At 53.8% G+C, this 21,614-nt stretch overlaps 2 protein-coding genes across 2 annotated transcripts in view; both read right to left on the reverse strand.

The window, feature by feature from the left end:
- Positions 1–1,314: 1,314 nt before the first annotated feature.
- LOC309891560 (antigen WC1.1-like) overlaps positions 1,315–21,614 on the reverse strand; it is a gene marked incomplete at both ends in the record, with an annotated part of 315,844 nt that continues 295,544 nt past the window's right edge. Inside the window, 8 exons of the mRNA XM_082785919.1 lie at positions 1,315–1,493; positions 2,155–2,250; positions 2,916–3,056; positions 3,727–4,071; positions 4,652–4,966; positions 5,091–5,405; positions 5,486–5,812; positions 5,921–6,235. Coding sequence (XP_082642045.1) covers positions 1,315–1,493; positions 2,155–2,250; positions 2,916–3,056; positions 3,727–4,071; positions 4,652–4,966; positions 5,091–5,405; positions 5,486–5,812; positions 5,921–6,235 — 2,033 coding nt within the window. The remainder of the gene's footprint in view (positions 1,494–2,154; positions 2,251–2,915; positions 3,057–3,726; positions 4,072–4,651; positions 4,967–5,090; positions 5,406–5,485; positions 5,813–5,920; positions 6,236–21,614) is intronic.
- Positions 17,605–20,354, reverse strand: LOC309891537 (olfactory receptor 14A16-like; the record flags this gene model as incomplete). Its single annotated transcript, XM_082785897.1, has 2 exons — positions 17,605–18,299; positions 20,075–20,354. The coding sequence occupies 2 exons, from the start codon at positions 20,352–20,354 to the stop codon at positions 17,605–17,607; spliced, it is 975 nt and encodes a 324-aa protein (XP_082642023.1).

The following is a 21,614-nucleotide window of genomic DNA, read 5'->3' on the forward strand; positions in this document are numbered from 1 at the left end:
ATAAAGGTATTAAACAAGATAGGCCCCAGTACCAACCCCTGGGAGATGCCACTTGTAAAGGGACACCAACTGGACTTAACTCCATTAACCACAACCCTCTGGGCATGGCCCTCCAGCCAGTTCTTCACCCAGAGAAGACTATACACAGCCATGAGAGATGACCCAAAGGGATTAAATAGATGCTCCAAGAGGTGTTCCAGCCCACCATCCCACTACCAAAAACACCTCCCAGCCTGCAGCAGAGGAGCCTGCTGGGGAAGACCTGGAGGGCTGTGGGGACCCACCAGCAGGAGCTGGTGCCAAGTCCTGCCCAAGGGTCCAAGACATCTCCCTGTTCAGCTCTTTTACCCGATCTTTCCCTGCCTGTGGGTGCTGGGAAGACATCCTTGGGCTTCATGGGGGCCCAAGGCAGCAGAAGGTGGGCACTGCAAGGGAGTGTCTCATGGGACTTCCCAGAGATCCACTTTGCCTGGAAACTGCCTGTGGCTGGCAGGACGGAAATGTCTCTGTCAGTAGGAATAGTGTCCAGAGACCAGGGGCTCTGTCAGCCTCAAAGCCAGACCCCGGTCCTGCTGGCTCTAAGATGTGTCCCTTCCCAGCCATTGCATCTTTGAGCTCCTCTCCACTCCATCAGCCTCAGGGAGATGTCCAGAAACATGGTCAGGGAAGACTGGATCTGGGGCAAAGCCCCCAGAGGGTTTTAATATGAACAAATACCAACACACAGCATAAAAACAGGGGAATACCAAGAGGGGAAATACCCATGTGTGTCTGCTGACTGCTGGAAAAGGGAGACCAGACAATTCCCTGGCACTCACGGCTCTCCCAGTGGCACTGAGCTCTCCTCCCTCCCGGCTGCACCCAGCTGTTCAGCAGGGCTGGGCTCTGCTGGCCTGGGGCTCTGGAACTCTTGTGCACGGGGCTCTGGTGTCACTTCCTGGGTGTCCTCATGGGGACATGCCAGAGACACCTCTTCAACATCGTCATAGCCCGTGGTCCCCAGGAAAGGTGATGAGGTGTGTCCATCAGCTCCAGGGACCCCAGCACTTCTCTGGGAGCGCAGGCTTCCCCCTGTAAGCATCAAGGCAGGCTGTTGTGGTTGGGCCTGTGGGGTGCCCCTCAGAGTTGTTTATCAGCTTCCTCGTCTTTACCAGCCTGAGACATTCAGCCCATTCTCCAGCCCCCACAAAATGTCCCAGGACAGGTTCTCCATGGAAGGTCAGGCTTTCAATATGGCATGGATTCTCCTAGGCCTGGGGTTGGCACCTAGGAAGTGGCAGTGCTGCATTGCCCTCTCACCTGTGACTGCATGCCTCAGCCCATCTCCTTCCTCTGGTGTCCTGGGCACTTCCCAGTCCCCCTGCCCAGGCACAGGATCCTCTCCAGGGTCAGAAACCTCCCCAGCATCATCATAGCCATCTGCTGGGTAACCTCCGGGAAGGACAGGGACATCTGAAAGGAGAGGGAAGGTGGTGGCAATGAGAAGAGATGTCCTGCAGAGCAGAGGATGGGAGGGTGTGTGGGGACACAGGGCTGACATGCTGCTGGTGTCAGGGTCACAGCAGAGCCTTCATGCTTCCAGCTCTGATGATAACACTCGGTGGCACTGCTGTCTGTCTGGTCTGTCTTATGAGAGGAGATATGGAGCCCTTCCTACCCCCCACCTCTTATCCCTGGGTGTGGCCCCAGACCATCCTCCTCCTCATGTGCCTGGGGTAGGGCTGCAGCTGGGTCAGGGACCCCTCTGAAAAGGAGGCTGCAGAGAGCTGCAGTGGGTGCTGTGGGATGAGCCCTGCTGCCCTGACTGGTGGTCAGCACTGCTGGGGATGGGCACCCAGAGAGCTGGGGGTGCATGAGGAGGAGACCAGTTCCTTGGAAAGAGACAATTCTCAGAGGGACTCCAACAGCTGCCCTGGGAAAGCCCTTCATTTAGTCCTTGATTCAGGGACAAGCAAAGAGGGGCTATCCGCTCTGGGATGGGCAGAGCTGGTGGGGAAGAAGCTCCTCTTTGGGGCTCAGCACCTGGATGCTCTCCCAAAATCCCCACAGCCCAGCGATTTTGGGGACCATGGGCAGGAGCTGCAGGACACAGCCCTGGTCTGGGGCAGGGAGAAAGGGCCCCGCAGATGTGCCTCCACAGGGACCTGCACCCACCTGAGAGACTGAACCTCGGCTGCTTCTCCCACGCCAGGCTGTAAGCGATCTCCTCGTACACGGCCTCAGCGAAGGGCTCCCCAGCTCTCCCGGAGCCTGGGGACAGAGGCAGGGCAGGTCTGGGAATGGGCAGAGAGGGACAGGACCCCACTGGGCTCCCTCAGCCCCATTCCCTAGGCCAGCACAGGGCTGTCCCCACAGCACAGCCCCACTGTGTTGTGTTGGCACTGCAACCACATCCCCAGGGAGGGCAGCATCCCCATGGAGATGGTCTGGGGCAGCCTCACACCATCCCTTTGGAGACAGCCCTTGTGCCCCTTTGGTCCCTGGGTCACATCCCACTGCAGACCCTACACCAGTTCCCTCATTCCTCCTCCCCATGGAGCTGCTCCATCTCTGCCCCACACAGCAATAGCACAGCCCGTGCCCTGTTGGGAGGTGGCTGACACCACGGTGATGGACTCCACTGCCCCATGCTCCTCCTGCCAGTGCTGCCCAGAGCACTGCCAGCAGTGCATCCTCCCCTTCTCACCCAGCCCAGCTCTCACATTTCTCTTCTCACCCCAGAACTGATGCCTCAGGCTCTGGACTCTCTCCACCCCTTGATGTTGGTGCCCCATGGTCTGTCAGTCAGTGGGGCAGCACATGGGGCAGGAGGCAGCACACGGCTCTGTTTCTGTGCCCCAGAACACCAACACCCCCAGCACCCCCAGCCCTGCCAGGAGGCATCTCCCCCCCAGGACCACTGGGGAAGGACCCACCTCTGCGCCGAGCCCTGGCGCTTCGCACCTGCCCAGCCAGGAGGGCCAGGAGCAGGCAGAGGAGGGCCCCCAGGATGATGCAGATGACCACAGGCACCGAGATTCTATCGCTGCTGGTGGTCGGACGGCCCCGTGGGGGATCTGCATGGGCAGAAACATGGCAGGGGCAGCATCAGACAAGGGAGAGGCTGGGGGCAGGACATGCCACTCCTGACCACACAAGGCAGCAGGGGTTGGGGGGGGAGATAGGGCTGGGTGATGGGGCAGCTCCCACCCTGCTGGGTCCATCACAGACTTCTCCCAGCTGCTTCGGCTTTCTGGGAGTCTCACAGCCCAGCAAGGAGCCCCTTCCCCTGGCTGTGGGTCACAGCGTGGACATGGACAGCCCCAGCCCTGGGGAAGGACAGCTTACCTGCTTGCAAGGGGGGTGTTGCTGTCCTGGGTGCAGCTGCAGGGGAGCAGAAGGAGAGCTGGGCTGAGAGGCTGGGGCTGTGGCACCAGGCAGCCTCCCTGGTAAATGACCCCAGCATGTGCCCCCTGAATTGTCCCTCCTGTGGGGCTGGGCAGGGTGGCAAGGACAGGGCCCAGCACCACTGCTCTGGGCTGCTCACAGGACAGTGCAGGCAGCCCAGGGGATGTGCTGGCACATCCAGCCCCACTGAGGCTGCTCCCCACCCAACACCAGTCCCCCACCCTGCAGGAACACCCTTGCTCAGGCCAGCAGCGGGGCCATGCCAGGATCCAGAAGAGCAGATGCCCAAGACAGCTCCTTGCCAAGCCCCCAGCCATGTCTCCCAGCCCCACTGCTCACCTGAGCAATGCACAGCCGCATCTGCCTTATGCTGGCAGGCACCGCTGTTCCCTGGCTGGGCCCAGCAGTCCTGCAGAGACAGCTCCGTCCCCCTGCACTCCATCAGCCACATGGGGCCCGTCCCCTCTCCAGCAGCAGCCTGGCCCAGGGCATAGACCGCGGGGCCACAGCCCAGCTGCCTGCACGCCACCTCGGCATCCCGCATGTCCCAGGCATTGTCACACAGCGTCCCCCAGGTGCCGCGGTGCCAGATCTCCACTCTGCCCGAGCAGCCGTCCTTGCCTCCCACAGCACGGATCTTCTCCCTGTCTGGGGAGGCAGCGATGTCCCATGGCACCAGGACAACTGGGGGAGCCCTGTCAGGTAAGGGGGGCACGTGCAGGGGCAGCTCCCTACCTGTGCAGCTGGTGGAGTTGGGGCATGCAGCCACTTGCGTCCTTTCTGTCCATGTCCAAAAGGAAAGAGAAGTTGGGCTGAAAAGGGCTGCTCTGGGGGTCATGCAGAAGAAAGCAGGGCTGACCTCTGCTCACACGTCCCCATGCTGCCTGGGTCAGGGCAGCAGCAGAACCCTGTTCACTCAGGGGACACACACGGCACTGCAGGGGGGAACCAAGTGCTCGGCCCCACAGGGTCCCTGGTTCACAGAGCAGCAGGAGGCTGTCCCAGGAGGGGGGACTCCTGAAAGCCCTGCATGGTCTCCTCTGAGACCTTGCCTGCAGTTGCCTCTGCATCCCCCAGGCAGCTGCTGGCAGCCCGGCTGTTTGCTGCTGGTGGACATGGGTGGCTCTGAGAGCTGAAGTCACCTTTGTGCCACCAGCAGCAACAGGGTCTAAAGCAGGAAGTCAAAGCCTCTCTGGGTTCCTTCTCTGCATTTCACCATGCCCAGTGGGCAACAGGACCTGGTGCCTTGATGGCTCAGATTTACCATTGCAGGTGATGTTGGCCTCTTCTCGGCGGTCAGTACACGACTGCGGATGCCAAGAAGCAGAGGGACACTGCCAGAAGGAGCTGTTGCTCTTCCCACACTCCACGCGATCCAGCCACGCGGTGCCAGACAGCTCAGCATAGCTATAATCTGTTACCAGTTCCCCTTCATTCCCGCAGCCCAGCTCCTTGCACACCAGTGACACCGTCTCGGTGGTCATGGAGTTGGAGCAAACGCTGCCCCACGTCCCGTTGTAGAAAACCTGCAGGCGCCCGGAGCAGCCGTCGCTGTTCTCCAGCCTCAGGGCCATGAACTCTGGAAGGAGGAGAGGCCCCAGGGACATCCTTGGATGTCAGCCGCTGATGGCCTTGGCCCTACCTGGTTCTGCCCTCACCCAGCCTAACTGGCCCCAGCTCCCCTCCCCACTCCCAGCACAGACCTGAACAGATGACTCCCGCGTCCTCCTTGTGCCTGCAGTCGTGCTGCCCCCAGGCCTCGGCAGGGCAGTCCCAGAGAGCAGCTTCGGCCCCGGAGCAGTTGACGCCATCCAGCCAGATCTGCCCGGAGCCCTCCCCAAACCGAGCAGAGCCGGCTGCCTCCAGGGCCCCTCCGCAGCCCAGCTGGCGGCAAACGACGGCGGCGTCGGCCAGGTCCCAGGCGTCGTCGCAGACGGTGCCCCAGCGCCCCTGGTAGTAGATCTCCACTCTCCCGGCACAGCGCCCGGCCCCGTCCGCCAGCCGGACCCGCCAGCTCCCTGCAGCAGGGAGAACCCCGACGCTCAGGGGTTGGCTGCCCTCCCAGCCCCACACCTGGGGGACGTGCAGCACCACTCACCCCGGCACACGACCCCCACGTCCTCCATGATTCCTGTTGCAGGGTGGCTCTGAGGCAGGGAGGTGTTGCAGAGGCTCAGGTTAGCCTCGTGCCCTGCACACCGCACCCCACGCAGCCCCACAGGTCCTGGTCCTCGCTCGGCCCTCACGGGGGTGTAGGCTGCCTCTGCCTCTCCGCACTGCAGCTGCCGGCACACCACGCTGGCCTCCTGCATGTCCCACTGCTCATCCAGGACTCTGCCCCACGTCCCGTGCTGGAAGACCTCCACGCGGCCGTCGCACCAGCTCTCTCCACCCACCAACCGTACAGACATGTTGCAGGCCGGGCCTGATGAGAGCAGAAATTCAGCCTGGTGCTGCAATGGGGTCCAAAACTTTGTGTGGCCGTGTCACACACCAGGGGCAAATGGACTTTGCAGCACTGCCCAGCACTCACCTGAGCAAATGACAGCAGCAGCGTTCTCCTGGGAGCACGGCGAGGCCCCCAGGGCAGTCACCGGGCACTGCCCCAGGTGGGCTTCAGTCCCGTCACAGTGGAACGAGTCTCTCCAGACGGGGCCGGTTCCTCTCCCAAAATGCCCTCCTCCAGGAATGAACTCAGCAAAGCCACAGCCGAGGTGCCGACAGAGAACGTGGGCGTCCGAGAGGTCCCAGTGGGAGGCACAGAGGGTCCCCCAGCTCCCCAGCACCTCCACCTCCACCCTGCCCTCACACGCTGTGCTGCCGTTCACCAGCCTGAACCCTGTGTACTCTGGGGACAAAGGAGGGTGAGAGAGGCCACATTTGTGCTCTTGCTCCCACAGGAGCTGCAGGAGAGGCCAAAGGGACAGCGTGCTTTTCTCCTCCTGCAGCACTCTCATTTTAGGACTGCAGACCACCACCTCACCCCACCTGTCCCCCACCCAGCACAGCCCAGTGCCCACCCTGCTCTCCTTCCCCCACCACAGCCCCAGTGGCCATCATCCTACCGCAAGTCCTTACGTGTGCACGTGACATGAGTGCCATTGCTGTGGGTACAGGCCTTGTCCTTGGGGGCCCCCCAGGGGCAGTAAAGGATGGTGGATTCATTCCCCACACATTGCAGCTCTCTGTCCCAGACAGGACCGGCCCCTTCTCCCACGTGAGCTGCCCCATGGACAGACAGGGCTGTGCCACACTGCAGCTCCCTGCACACCACCTCGGCAGCTTTGGCACCAAAGTGGGAGTGACAGACAGCTTTCCACTGGTCCCTGTCGTAGACCTCCACACTTCCAGAGCAGGGGCTGTTTCCTCCGACCAGCCGCACAAATCCTGGAGCAACCAAGGAGACCTGTGAGTTCCCAGAGCCCTCTGGCACTTCCGTGCCCACCTCCCACCTCATCCCTGAGGTGGCCGCATGCAGAGCCCCATGGCCAGCCCAGCAGCTCTTTGTGGGTGCTGACGGCACAAAGAGTTCAGTGCCCCCCTGCTGATCCTCAGAAACCTGCCCAGACTCATGGGCTGCCCTCTCTCCCAGCCCCAACGACAGGCACTGCTCAGAAAAACTGCTGTTGCTTGGAGTCCCTGGGCTGCCTGGTCCCAGACCCATCAATGAAGCACCTATAGCTCGTGGGCCCAGGGAAATGGGTCCAGGCACTGGGTGCTGCTGCAGCTGGCTCTGCCCTGCTGGGCTCAGGCCACGCTGAGGAACCCCTTGGAGCTGCCAGAAAGCCCCCTGTTCCCAGGGGCTGCTGGGGCTCTTGGGGTGCTGTTGTTACATGGGGCACATCTGGGGAGCAGATAAAGGGGGGTCCTCAGGTAGGGACAAAGTGTGGTGCTGGGCATGGACGACCCCAGCCACCACCACCCATGGAGCAAAAGAGCAGGCAGAGAGCAGCCCTGGGCTGACATGAGCTCCCAGTATGAGGGCAGGCACCGAGGAGAGCCAGGAGGTGCTGGCACAGCCCCTGCAGCACAGGGCAGGTAGGAGAGGCTGGGCAGCAGGTCAGCATGGCCTGGAGGGGCCATGTCCCTGGGGGCTGGCTCTCATGGGGTGACCCCGGGATAGGAACAGGGTGCTGCTTGCCACCCTGCTCCTCTGCCCAAGCCCAGTGCTCCTGCCCTCTGAGCAGCCCCTCTGCTTTGGCCGAGGTTCTCTTGTCTGCTGGGGGTACAACCCAAAAGTCCTGGGCCATTGCACGCCCTTCCCTGAGGCTGCTGGTGGCTGGGGGAGCTGCTCTAGATTCCCCTGGCATAGGGACCAGCCTGCCAGACAGGGCCTGGGTGAATGGAGGAGAAAAATGGGAACCAGGCAGCACAATGTGTAAGGGTGAGGGGTTTCCTCTCCCAGCTCCGGGCACCTCCCCAGGCTTGGCTGCTCCAGCTTCAAGTCCAGGTTGGGTGTGCTCCCACTGGGCTTTCCCCAGGGACAAGGGACACCAGGAGTGACAGACCCAGCTCAGAGTGCAACTTGACACACAGAGCCATGTTCTGGTGTCCACTTGTTGCTTCCTGAGCTCACAGCCAGGTCCCTTAGAAGCGTCCTCATCCCAGAGGTAGGGAAGAAGTTCAGTCCTTACCTGAGCATGTCACTCCAGCATCCTCCGTGTTATCGCAGTTTGTTTGACCCCATCCGTTGTGTGTGCAGTCAGACAGGGCAGACTCAGTGCCACGACATTCAACGTCATCCATCCAAATGGAACCAGATCCTTTCCCAAAGTGTGCTAATTGAAGAGCTTCAAGAGGAACCCCACAGCCCAGCTGCCTACAAACCACTGCAGCATCGAAGATGTCCCAGGAGTCATCACACACGGTCCCCCACTGGCCATGATGTTTCACCTCCACTCTCCCAGCACAGCGCCTGTCACCATCCGCCAGCCTCACCTCTGCAGCCCCTTCAAACACCAACATGAGAAGGGTGAGGAGAGCTTCGAGCCGCACAACTTCGGTTTGTAACTGCCCCCTGCCCAGGCAGAGTCACCATCCCCAGGGTGGGAGCCCTGTCCCTACAGGCTATCCCATGTGGTGTTGGGGATCCCTCCTCTCTTTAGGGGCAGAGCTGGGCTGATAGTGCAGAGCTCTATTCCTTTTGTGAGATTCACTGCCCCACAGTCCTCAGCACCTCCTCCAATCCCAGTGGCTCCCTACCCCTGCTCCTGCCCATGCCCACCCACACACCACCCCCAGTCCTGCACAGGGCTCCCACTCCTTCCCAGCTCAGCACCCTCTGAAAGGCTACATGGCCATATACCCATACTTCTATCTGTCCATCAGCTGCCCCAGGAACTTCCAAAACACACCAAAACCTCTGGGGCTTCCTCTCTGTTCAGGGGGGACCGAGTCAAACACAAGGTTCCTCCCCAGCCTGCATTCCTCCTCATCCCTGCTTTCAGCCCATCCTCTGAACTTGGCCAGGGCACCAGTAGGACACCTCTCTGTCACCTCTGGATGCACACGCCCCAGTCTGCTTCTCTCTATGGGGTACAACCTGTGCTCTTGGGGTCAGGGTGTCCTCAGATCCCAGGGGCAGGGAGTGGCACACAACCCCGCTGGGGCACCCCAGACAATAGATGTGCCCTGGAGATCACTAAGGGCCACTGCCACCACCTGGGCCCCCTCCAGCTCCAGAGCTAAAGTCCTGGGGAACAAGGGGTCTCAAAAGGGTACCTTAAGGACAAGGAGTCTGGCAATGCAGACAGGCATGGGCAGCCATAATCATGGGAGCTGTGCAAATGGTTTACCCTCTCCCACCCAGAGAGGAATAGATTAAAGCACAGGGCTGAGAGACAGAGAACCTTCTGCCTCTCATTTCAGTGGTGCCTGAAAACAACCCCACTCCCAGAGGGATCCCAATGACCCCACTGCTGCCTGTTGGCCACAAGTTGTTGAAAAAAGCAGCTGGCACTTACCTCTGCAAGGCTGCACCCAGAGGAACAGCCACAGCACCCAAGGGGACAGGAGTCCCTCTGTCCCCATCCTGAGGCTCCTGTCCTGACAGCACGGTCCTCCTGCTGGAGTTTCTGAGGACCCACAGTGAAACGGCGATGATGGGAGGGCAATATATCTGTGCAGATGCTGTCCCAGCTGCAGGAGGAGCCAATCAAAGCAGTAAGCACCTTTTTAGAAGTTATCGGCACTTATCTCCCCTCCGACGCAGCCCAGCTCTCCAATGAACTTCTCCAGCGCTCTTCATGACCATATATGAGGGACGGCTCCGCTGCGGGTCTCACGTCACTGCGGTGGGAGATCATTGTGGGGTAGGGCTGGGTGTGGGGGCAGATGGCTCTGACACCCCTTGCCGCCTGCTGTGGGAGCACGGAGCATCTCCTAAGCAGTAGCATCCAAGAGCCCAAGGTGTGATTGTCCGGCCGTCTCTGCGCCATGGGATCCACGGGGCTGGTCCTGCAGCGGGGCTGTGTCAGGCTGTGAAGGGACCAGCCCCTGCCCCTGCTACAGCCCCCTCTGTGCTGGCAGCAGCAGCTGGGAAAGGCCCTTGGGCAGGGCCAGAGCCCCATTATGGGGGTGCTGGCTGTCCCGTCCCTCCCCAGGGAGCCTCCTGTGGGGTCCCGGCAGCAGCCAGAGCTGGTCCAGGGCCTGCCCTGGCAGCAGAGCTGCAGCCCAGAGCCTCAGGCGTCTCCCTGGCTCTCAGCGTGTCACCCAGGGGCCGTTATTCCCCGCGGCGGGTCGGGAGCTGGAGCCTGCCTGCCACTGCAGGTGCACAAACCGCAGCCCACGTGACATGGCGCCCGGGCAGGAAGACGGTGGTTTCCTCCTGGCCCCGTGCCCAGGCATGGCCCTGCGGTGCCTCCCAGCTTCCTCACAGCTCCAAGACTGGCAGAGTCCAAGAAGTGTTGGGACAATACTCTCAGACATACAGTTTTATATATATGTATAAATAATTTTAAATAAATAAATATATATTATAAATACATATAAAAATATATATTTCATTTATATATTATATTGTATCATATCATATTAAATCATATCATATTGAATTATAATACATTGTATTTATTGTTATGTTGTGCTATGTTATTATATATTATATATTTTATGATATATTATATATGATATATATTTATTACATATTATACCTTATACATTATACTACATATTGTATATTATATTATATTATATTATATTATATTATATTATATTATATATATTTTATATTATATATTTTTATTTTTATTTTATTTAAATAATATATGTTATATTGCATTAAATATTACGAGTTTTTATACTTACACATATAATGTTTAACGTATGTATATTTATAAATATATACATTCATTATATATTAATATTTTTGATATAAATATTTTATATTTTTTTAGATACATATAATTTATTTTTATTCTGAAGCCTGAATTTGGACTCACTGATCTTCAATTATTTCCAGAGCAGGATATTTCAAAATTCGATTCAACCCAGCTCCAGGTCATGCCATAGCATCTTCACCTGCCATGGGCCTGTTCCTGGCCTGTATTCAGACAGCAATGACCTCACAAACACCTACACAAATTCTTGGTCTGCCAGCTCCTCAGGCACCTGTGGCCTCACAGGTACAATGCATGGGCCTTGCCCTGACCTATCAGCTACTTGATCACCAATGACCTCCCCACAGACCCACACAAGCCATGTGCTTATTCCTGGCCTACTGGCTTCTCAAGCACCAGGGTCCTCCCAGCATCTAGCACAGGCCATGTTTGCTCTTGGCCTGTCAGCTACTCAGGCACCACTGGCATCGCAGGAACATTCAACTTGCCATGGGCCTGCTCGTGGCCTATCAGATCTTCAGCTGACAGTGACCTCATAAGCACAGATGATCTATTGGAAGATGTCAGAGTCCCTGCACATGACAGGGGGTGGGTGCTCATGCTCAGCTGGCTGTTGACCAACATCCCCAGGTGCTTTTCTTCTGGACAGCTTTCCAGCCACTCTTCCCCAAGCCTGTGCTACTGCATGGGGTTGTTATGACCCAAGTGCAGAAGCATTGTTGAATGTCATGTGATTGGACTCAGTCCATCAATCTAGCCTTTCCAGATGCCTCTGAAAAGCTTTCCTTCCTCACGAAGATCAACTGTCCCAACTAACTTGTTATCATCTGCAAATGTACTGAGGGTGTACTTGATCCTCTCAGTCAGATCATCCATCAAAATAGTAAACAAAGCTGGACCCAGTACAGAGGCCTGGGGAATGCCACCCACGACCATCCACCAACTGGATTGATCTCTCTTCACTCAGATTCTTTGAGCATGGCCATCCAGACAGTTCTTCAGCCAGCAAACTGTACACCTGTCCAAGCCATGAGCAGACGGATGGGTTGTCATTCTGCAGGGCTGCTGCTACTGAGTCCACACTGAGAAGATGTAGCTCCTTCTATTAGGCTTTTTGTGATGCCCTGTGCTCAGTCCTTTCAAACCAACTAAGCATGAATTCGGTGCTTGTTATGAGCTGGTTCTCAGCTCATGTTCCAGTTACTTGCTAGCATGTATCATTGTTGTTGAGTTTGTACAGCACTGGCATTCTTGCATTCCCTTTTGTCTCTGTTTGCTTGAGTCTGCATTGTCAATGGTAGTTCAGGAATACTGGAGGGGTGGCTGCGGGGAAGCATGAGGTTGCATCTGTCATGGTGGGACCTCGGTCAGCATTCACAGTGCAGTGATTCAACTGTGACACAGACAGGAATTCTATCCTTTGAGGGAATCCCAAAGGTAATTCCTTCTTGAAGGGTGATGCCATCCTGAGTTGTGTCCTTGTCTATGCAGCATCTGTCAAATGGCTGATATAAGTTTCTCCTCAGTAGAAAGTCCCTATCATGAGGGGCTGTCTAGAGCTGGGCTCCTCTCCACAGTTCTGACACAGAGTCTTCTCTTGCAGGGGCTCTCCAAGGGCTGCAGCCTCCTTCAGGCCACATCCACCTGTTCCCACATGGGGTTCTCCATCAGCTGCAGTGTGGAGATCTGCTTCAACATGGTGCACCACAGGTCTCACGGAGAACTTCTCCAGCACCTGGAGCACCACCTCACCCTCTTTCTTCACTGACCTTTGTGTCTTCAGGGTTGTTTTGTCTCACAGTTTCTCAATCTTCTCTCCCAGCTATTCCCTCATGTCATTTTCAACCCCTTTCTTTAAAAAGCTCTCACAGATGTACAAACAGCATTACTCATTGGCTGAGTTTGGCCAGCAGCATGTCCCTTTTGGAGCCAGCTGGAAGTGGCTCTTCTCTAAGAAGGGGCAGCTTCTGGACTCTCCTCACAGACACCAGCCCTGCAGCTGCCCCCTGCTACAAAACTCTTTCCATGTAAGTTCAATACAACCTCCCACCCGCAAAGTAAAAACAGAGCCCAGACAAGCAGCAGCAGACCCATGAGCTGACAATGGCAAGGCACATAAATGCCTGCTAGCAGAGGCAAGCCCTGGGAGAACTGCTCTGAGTTTTTTTTTTGGCTCTGCCCTCCATCGATGAGATAAAACAAGGAGGGTTTTGGCAGGGGTTGAGCTATTCCTCACTTGTGCTTAGGTGGGAGGTTAGAAACCAGCCCAGGTGTTTGTACCAAACCCAAACACACCCACACACATCCCAAAACAACAGGGACTGCACTACCACAGGCCACCTCTGCACACCTGTGCATTTCCCTACAGGACACATTGGGTGAAACACACCTTGGACATTCCAGGATGAAGGGGCCTCTGCAGAGATACTGGAGCTTGGTTCAGGGCATGCGCTAACTCTGCTCTGGTATGGAAAGCTCCCCAAAGTGCTCAGTGCAGTATTTCCAGCCTGTAGAATTCAAGTAATAGTCAAACAAGCTTTGAGAATGTGCTCTGACACCCACCTATAATTTTCCTGTATGATAGAGTTCATGCAACTCTTTTGAATGTTTGGTGCAGTATTCATAGCAATAACTGCTGGTGGTAAAATATAGTAGGTGGAGATCAAGTAACATGTGTGCATTGTAACATTATAGGTTCCAGAATTTTGATATACGACTCAAATAAATACAATAAACACAATATTTATTTAATATAATGCACCTGGATGCTATTTCCATTAATGAATGATAATGTGCGTTAGAGCTTTCTAATAGTCTAAAATAAAAACATTATTCAATACACATAGGCTGAAGCATTCTGGAAGTCCTTAGACACAGTGGAGTACCATTTGTCAATAAATAAGTCTTTTCATAAACATCAACAACAGGATTTCAAAAGAAGTGGGTATTGATCACTGAAAAATGGAACTGATACAAAATCTGAATCAACTTTTAAGCACATAATCAAATCTTGCTAATGCTAGTAGGGCAACGTAACTCACCCAGGTAAATATTCAGGCAACTATAAAAATAAAAACAGAGAAGGCAGGAAGAAAGACGTAGAGAAGTCATAAAGATTGCACAAGATTCCATGGCATTAGAAACATTTTTTTTTCTGTATTTTTAATTTCTATATTAATATATACCATGAGAAAACAAAAATTAATGTTTGAGTCATCTGACCCAAACAGTTCATTCCAGAAATATCTTCAGCAACTGTGATTTGATCAAATTTGAACTAACTAATGGAAGTGTTGAAAGCCCCATCCTTAACACTAGATAAACTTGCTGATGAATTCCAAGTGCTCGATCCAAACACTAACTTTGTTAGAGAACAGTTCCAACCTTAGAACAGTTTTTCTACCTCCGTTCTTGTAAAAAGATGCATTGAAACTTTCCAAACACTTCAGCTATAGGTATATATAGGTATACCAACCTAGTATGTTTCAGCCCAAATTATTGATATTTTAAGATACTAAAACAAGGTTCTTATGGTATGGTGATAACCATATAAGTAATTGTGACCATATGTGTCTATTCTACTGGGAGAAATAAACTGTAAAAGTTTACCACTATCTTTGCCACAGCTGTAATAATAAATGGTAGAAATCATCATCTAAGCATCACAAAGTTCTCTTGATACAGTTCTCTTGCCATACTGATAGAATTTGCTGCTCATGTTTAAAATGAACATATTATGAAATGGTTCCAATTAGATCAAGTAGTTTCATGTCTTTTTTAGGCACCACTTACAGCAAATACTGTCATTTCTTATGATAAAGCTGCCAGTGCTGCTTAACCAGCTCATTTTTAACCAAATCCAAAGATGTTATTTAAGTTTTATTTTATCCCCAGTCAAGTAGAACATTCTCCAGCCCTGACTCTCAAGGTAGCTTTCAATTTGCATATTTGCCTCAGGGCTTGAAGTGCAATTTAGCCAGAGGCAAAGAGCTGGCACAAGGCTATGTAACACATAAGGCCTATATTGAAGTGATAAACTGCGTTAGCTTCCTCCTCTTTTAGTTCATAGAAGTAATTCCACCTTTATCAAGGATGTGCCACCTGCACAGCCATGGGCCTCCTTCTGCCTCCTGAGACCCAGAGACACAGCTGACCTCAGCAGAGCATCCTCACCCATCTCCTCTTTGAGACCTGTGACCTGACCACATCCATGTCACCTCACCTGCATCCTCCAAGACCAAGTGATTGCTGCAGGACCTTTCATGCCCTGCTCAGCTTCATGAGGCCAAACTGCTTCAGTTAGGTGACTAGACCACAGAAATGCAGAATTTGGGGATTAGGTGTTCAGGTTATGTTGAGGGATTTTTGAAACAGCAAGAATCCCATGGCTTGCTGTAGCTGAGCAAACCAAGCTACCAGGGCAACTATGAGAAGTTCCCATGACAGTGTTCCCACATCGCCCAATTGAGGAATTCAGGAAAATATTGTTACCAGTAGCTGGCCTCAAGGACAAGGTCTATGTGACTGCTAATCACAAGGGGGTTGTTTTCTTGCAGGTGAGGTTGTTTTCTTGTAGTGTTTGTCTGAGTGCTTTTGACCAATAATCTTGTGTGAAACACTGTCCGCCCCTGTTAAGTTCACTATACAAGTTAGGCTATTCGGGCAATAAAACGGGGCATGATCTGACTCTACTGGTGTCTGTCGTGCTTTTGGCCGTGCTTCCTGCAACAAGGTTAGGGTTTAGGGATTAGATTTTGCCTTCCAGAGTTAGTGGTTGGGCAGAGTATTAGAGGGAGGCCTGTGTTTACTGCGTTGGCTTCTAGTCTGTGTCTAGTGTGGAGACGATGTTATCTGTTGGGATTTTCTTCAGGGCTCTGTTGAGGAATCATGTTAAGGCTGGAATTCAATGATAGGAATGAAAGGCTGAGGAATAGGGTGAGAATTGAGCTAAGAGTGTACGGTAAGGCCTTATGGATTTGGGACTTGGCTAACCCACGCCAAGTGAGATTTGGGGTTAGGGTTAAGAGTAGTGGATTCCTTGCAGAAAGAGGGATAGCATTTAGATGTAGGGGTAAGGCTTACAGTTACTGCTTCAAAATATTGCCAGGGCTTGACATGGATGTTTTCCTAGTAAGTGTTGCAGCAGCACAGCCTTGCCTGAACCCCTCTCACCTCTTCCAGATCTTTCCTTTCTGTTAGCCTACTCCCTCTTCTCTCCCCCAAATCTCCCACCTTTATTCACCCAGATTTCCCCTGGCCTCCCCAAAGGAGTCACCCTGTTGGGGGCAGCTTCCTGAAAGCCTTTGTGACCTCAGAGGCTCTGCCTCCCTGCTGTTGTCCAGACAGGTGCTGGGACAGAAGTGACCTCACAGCCAGCATCCACAAGGGTCACAAGGAGGTGTTGTGCTCAGGAAGCCTCTTTCTATCCCACCCAGGAGCACCAGGTGCATGCCGTTCACAGTCCGTCGGGTACTCTGCCTGCCAACCAGCTCATGCTTCAGAAGGTCTTCTACATGTCCAGACTCACGTTTCCTCATGCAGCCTTTAGCATCTCCATTGCATCCTAAAGGAAATGCCCACCATGTGTGGAAAAGTGATTCAAGAACTTTATATATACTTTGGGAAAACATATATTTTAGGCAAATTCTGCAGAGAAGGAGTTGACATGACAGTTATGATGACTAGGATTGCTTTATTCAGATGGTATTCTAGGGGAATGTACCTCCAATGGGAAGTGAACTTCAGACTCTCTCTGTCCCACTGGAATTCATGGCTGGCTCCCTTAGGGAACAGCTTATGGCACTTGGGCTCATTCAGGTTCACCTCACCACACCCACACCGGATGCAGTCTCATATGGACAAGGAAAACATGGACTCCTGATGTAGTCATTTAGTGTCCATATCCAAAGGAAGAAACCATCTGTGTGAGCTGGGGCGAGAGCCCAGTGCTGGGAACGGTGGTTGCAAGGGGCTGCTCTTGGACCATTGGCCTGAGGCAGCATCTGCCAGGGTGTCCAGAGAACAAGGTCCAAGCCCAACCCCTGCTCTGCTGGTCCTCCCTGACTCTCCCAGGAAGACAGCCTTTCATGCTGTGGATACAGGCCGGTGAAGTCAAAATCTCATGGGTGCTGGGCACCAACAGGCAGGAATGGAATCATCCCTCCCTGCCTAAAATATGATCCTGGGACTCCTATCTTATCTGCCTGAGCCCACAGAGAAACAAGCAAAGCCAGGAGCCTCTTTCAAGTCCATTCCTTTGAAATATCCATGAGAGCATCTTTGGGAGAAGAGCTGGGCTTTCAGGCACTGCCCTGAGCAGATCCCCTTTTATACTGGAGATGCTGGTATGGAACCAGCTGTGTTAGAGAAGTGCCTCTGGCCTCTCCCTGCCTGTAGACACAGGACTCCCCGCAGCAGCACGATGAGCAAGTAACAAGTGCAATCAGTCCTTGCAGCAACACAAGAGCTCCATAGGAGAGTGTGGGAGGTGAAATGGAGAGCTGATTTGGACAGACCAAGCCCTGGGGCTCCCTGGCGTTGATGCTGTGCCAGGATTCTTTTCCCCTCAACCTCTGCACACAGCCAAGTGCCACCACCTTTCTCTGAGGAAGCATCTCAGGCAAGACAAGTCACTGCAGGAACCATCTTTTTATTTAAATACACATTCAATATTTAATGGTCCATTAAATACACCTCTTTTATACCAAGTCTCAGAGTCACATGAGACATTCAGTAGCGAACTGGAAGAGGAAATAAAAGGATTTTTTATTTTTTAAAATATATCACCACATAAGTAAAGAAAAGAGAAAAAAGAAAAAAAAGACAAAAAGAAAAAAAAGAAAAAAAAAAAAAAAGAAAACAACAAGATCTTTCTTGGCCGTTAATGAGTAACATTAAGAGTGATATGAAATGGACATGCAGTTATTTGCTTCTCAGAAACTCCAGTCATCACTTTGCACACTGCATCCTTCAGCTCCTGGTTCCTCATGCTGTAGATGAGGGGGTTCACTGCTGGAGGCACCACCGAGTACAGTACTGCCAGCAAAAGGTTGAGGGAGGAGGAGGACATGGAGGGGGGCTTCAGGTAAGCAAATGTGGCAGTGCTTACGAACAGTGAGACCACAGCCAGGTGAGGGAGGCATGTGGAAAAGGCTTTGTGCCGGCCCTGCTGTGAGGGGATCCTCAGCACGACCCTGAAGATCTGCACATAGGTCAGCACAAGGAAAACAAAACACACAAATAATAAACAGGCACTAAACACAAGAAGCCCAACTTCTCTGAGGTAGGCATCTGAGCAGGAGAGCTTGAGGATCTGGGGAATTTCACAGAAGAACTGGTCCAGGGCATTGCCTTGGCAGAGGGGAAGGGAAAAGGTATTGGCAGTGTGCAGCACAGCATAGACAAAAGTACTGCCCCAGGCAGCTGCTGCCATGTTGACACAAGTCCTGCTGGTCATTATTGTCCCGTAGTGCAGGGGTTTGCAGATGGCAATGTAGCGATCATAAGCCATGATGATGAGAAGAGAAAACTCTGCTGTGACAAAGACAGCAAAGAAAAAGACCTGTGCAGCACAACCTGCATAGGAAATGTACCTGATGTCCCACAGGGAATTGGCCATGGCTTTGGGAACAGTGGTGGAGATGGATCCCAGGTCGATGAGGGTGAGGTTGAGGAGGAAGAAGTACATGGGGGTGTGGAGGCGGTGGTTGCAGGCTACGGCTGTGAGGATGAGGCCGTTGCCCAGGAGGGCAGCCAGGTAGATGCCCAGGAAGAGCCCGAAGTGCAGGAGCTGCAGCTCGGGGGTGTCTGCGAATGGCAGGAGGAGAAACTCAGTGGGGAAGCTGCTGTTGGACATTTGCTGCCTCTGGGTATGGATGCCTTTCCCTGGAGGAAAAATAGTCAAATTAGTGAGACTTGTCTGAGTAAAACTGCTACTGTGTTTCAGAGATTCCTCCTCAACAAGATATACTGTGTCTTCCTTATGAGCTCTGTTTTATTCTCTCTGAGGTGCCTCAATGTCCAGGAAGATCCTCTGAGGGCTTAGCAGAAGTCAGTACTGCCCTACAATATCCGGTGAAGGGCGCTGGGGATGAATCTATGGTGCCCAATAGCCAGAGGCACCTCTATTTTCACGTTCCAAGCAGGACATCCAGCAATCCCATGAGGAACACTAAAGGTGGTGCTGGTGTTCTCTGTAAGGAGAGGGGTGTGAAAAGAAATTCTGAGGCTCTTCATCAACCTACAGTTCTCTTTCAGTGTCATGCTCTGAAAGCCTCAGTGAAGGACACAGCCTGACAACTCCATTATCATGCCCCATGACTCTCCTTCAGGGCAGGTAAAAGAAATGAGAAACACCAGAGATTTCCTTCCCTTCCATTAGTGCATGTGCTGGTCTTTCCTTTTGTTCTCGCCTAAGGTTGCCCCTGGGGTGCTGTGGATCTGTGAGCAGTCTGAACAAGGCAGCAGCCTCTGGACACCAGCAGGACCCTGCCCTGCTCCTACCAGCCACAGCTTCAGCCCACAGCTCCCTGGGCAGCTCCTCTGCAGGCTGAGTGCTGAGCCTGGCAGGCAGCAGAGGCCCTGCCCCAGCACACTGCCCTGGGGCACAGCATGGACCCTGCTTGGCACCACAGCCCTGGGCACCCTGCCTGCAACCTGGCTTCACAGCCTGCCACCAGCCCTGTGAGAAGGAAACCTCATGTCCTGCCCCTCTGACAGCTTAGGCAGGAAATCATTGATCCAGGAAACAGCCCCATCCTCTGCACTGGAGAAGCCAGTATATAAACCAGGAAACCTATATTACTGTAGTTTAGAGCCACACATCCCTCGGGACTACCAGCCATGGAACTGACAACTGTAGAAGAGACCCCCAGGATACTTGCATCTGCATTGCCCTGCAGACAGAGACTTACCCTGTTCAGGGCTGTGAAGATTTCTCCCGCACTGAGCTCTCAGCATCCCCCCTCCACACTGCCTTTAACATCTCCTTCCCTTCTCTCAGTTGCCCTTGTCCCCTGCAGGCAGTGCCCCCAGCCCTACTGCGCTGTGCAGAGGAGCTGCTCCTGGGCAGAGCTGTCTCCCTGCAGTGCTGCCTGCTTGCCAGGAGCTCCCCTTGGACCCAGGAGCCCAGCCAAGCTCAGCTGCAGAGCTCCATCCCAAGGCCTCACTGTCCCTGCCCTCTCTTGTGTCCCAGGCAGCTGCTGCAATGTTGGCACAAGTTCTGCTGGCCATTACTGTCCCGTAGTGCAGAGGTTTGCAGATGGCGATGTAGCGGTCATAGGCCATGATGGTGAGAAGATAAAACTCTGCTGAAAGAAAAAAGAAAAAGAAAAAAACCTGAGCAGCACAACCTGTGTAGGAAATGGCTGTGGTATCCCAGAGGGAGTTGGCCATGGCTTTGGGAACAGTGGTGGTAATAGTGCCCAGGTCGAGGAGGGCGAGGTTGAGGAGGAAGAAGTACATGGGGGTGTGGAGGTGGTGGTCGCAGGCTACGGCAGTGAGGATGAGGCCGTTGCCCAGGAGGGCAGCCAGGTAGATGCCCAGGAAGAGCCCAAAGTGCAGGAGCTGCAGCTCACGCGTGTCTGCAAATGCCAAGAGGAGGAACTCAGTGGGGAAGCTGCTGTTGGACATTTGCTGCCTCAGAGCATGGATGGCTGTCAATGGTGGAAAAGACACAGAACAAGTTAGAGAAATTTCTCTCTGCAATACATATAGCTATAGATTATGTTTCATCAAAAGCTCCTCAGCAAGACAGACTACTACTTCCCTTTGAGGAAGATGTTCTCTTGCCTCTAGCACTCAGTTTTATTTCCTAAGGGTGTAGAGACCGCATCCAGAGATGCCCTGGGGGTGCTGTAGAGCTGAGAGCTGCCTACCCCAGGAAGCAGCCTCTGGGCAACAGCAGGACCCTGCCTTGCCCTGCCAGGGGAGGGGGTGCTCCTTCCACCCACAGCTTCTCCCTGCAGCACCCTGGGCAGCTCCCCAGGCAGGCTGAGTGCTGAGCCTGGCAGGCAGCAGAGGCCCTGCCCCGACACACAGCCCCTGGGACACAGCAGGGACCCTGCTCCGCACCACAGCCCTGGACACCCCTGACTGCACCCGGGCTGCAGCCAGCCCTGTGAGAAAGAAACATCATGTCCTGTCCTTCAGTAATTTATGGCAGATAATCACTGTTCCGGAGCTTGTTGTTCTCCTCTTATCCAAACACTGAGAGTCCTGTTGAAAGCTCCCATAGGTTGAGGGATTTGCCAGCAAATCTGGAGATGGCACCAGGAACAACAGCTGTGCTGCCCTGCAGCCACAGACTTACCCTGTTCAGGGCTGTGAAGATTTCTCCCGCACTGAGCTCTCAGCATCCCCCCTCCACACTGCCTTTAACATCTCCCTCCCTTCTCTCAGCCGCCCTTGTTCCCTGCAGGCAGTGCCCCCAGCCCTGCTGCTGTGCTGTGCAGAGGAGCTGCTCCTGGGCAGAGCTGTCTTTCTGCAGTGCTGCCCGATTGCCAGGAGCTCCCCTTGGTCCCAGGAGCCCGGCCCAGCTCATCAGCACTGGGAGCTCTTGACATGTCCCTGTGCCTCCAGGGGAATCAACTTTGAAACAGACAAGTAATCACTCATGTTCCCTCCCACTACTTCAGAAGGAAACTTTTTCAGCACTGTTATTCCTTATACAGAAAAACTATGAGGTCCAAGAATCACTTTTCCATGTCCTGGTTTTAGGCAGAACACCCAGGACAGGGAGGGACCTGCCTTCCCCCTGCTGAGAGAAGTGTTTCAGCTGAGTAAAACAAGGCATCTACTTCTTTATTTGCTGTCCAGAGGCTACAAGGGGGCTCAGCTTCCTCTCTCGTGCATCACACAACCCACACGAGTTGGGATTCCTCTTGACCTGGT

Source organism: Aythya marila, assembly GCF_965140915.1.
Source record: "Aythya marila genome assembly, contig: HAP1_HAP1_SCAFFOLD_158, whole genome shotgun sequence".
Lineage (NCBI taxonomy): Eukaryota > Metazoa > Chordata > Aves > Anseriformes > Anatidae > Aythya > Aythya marila.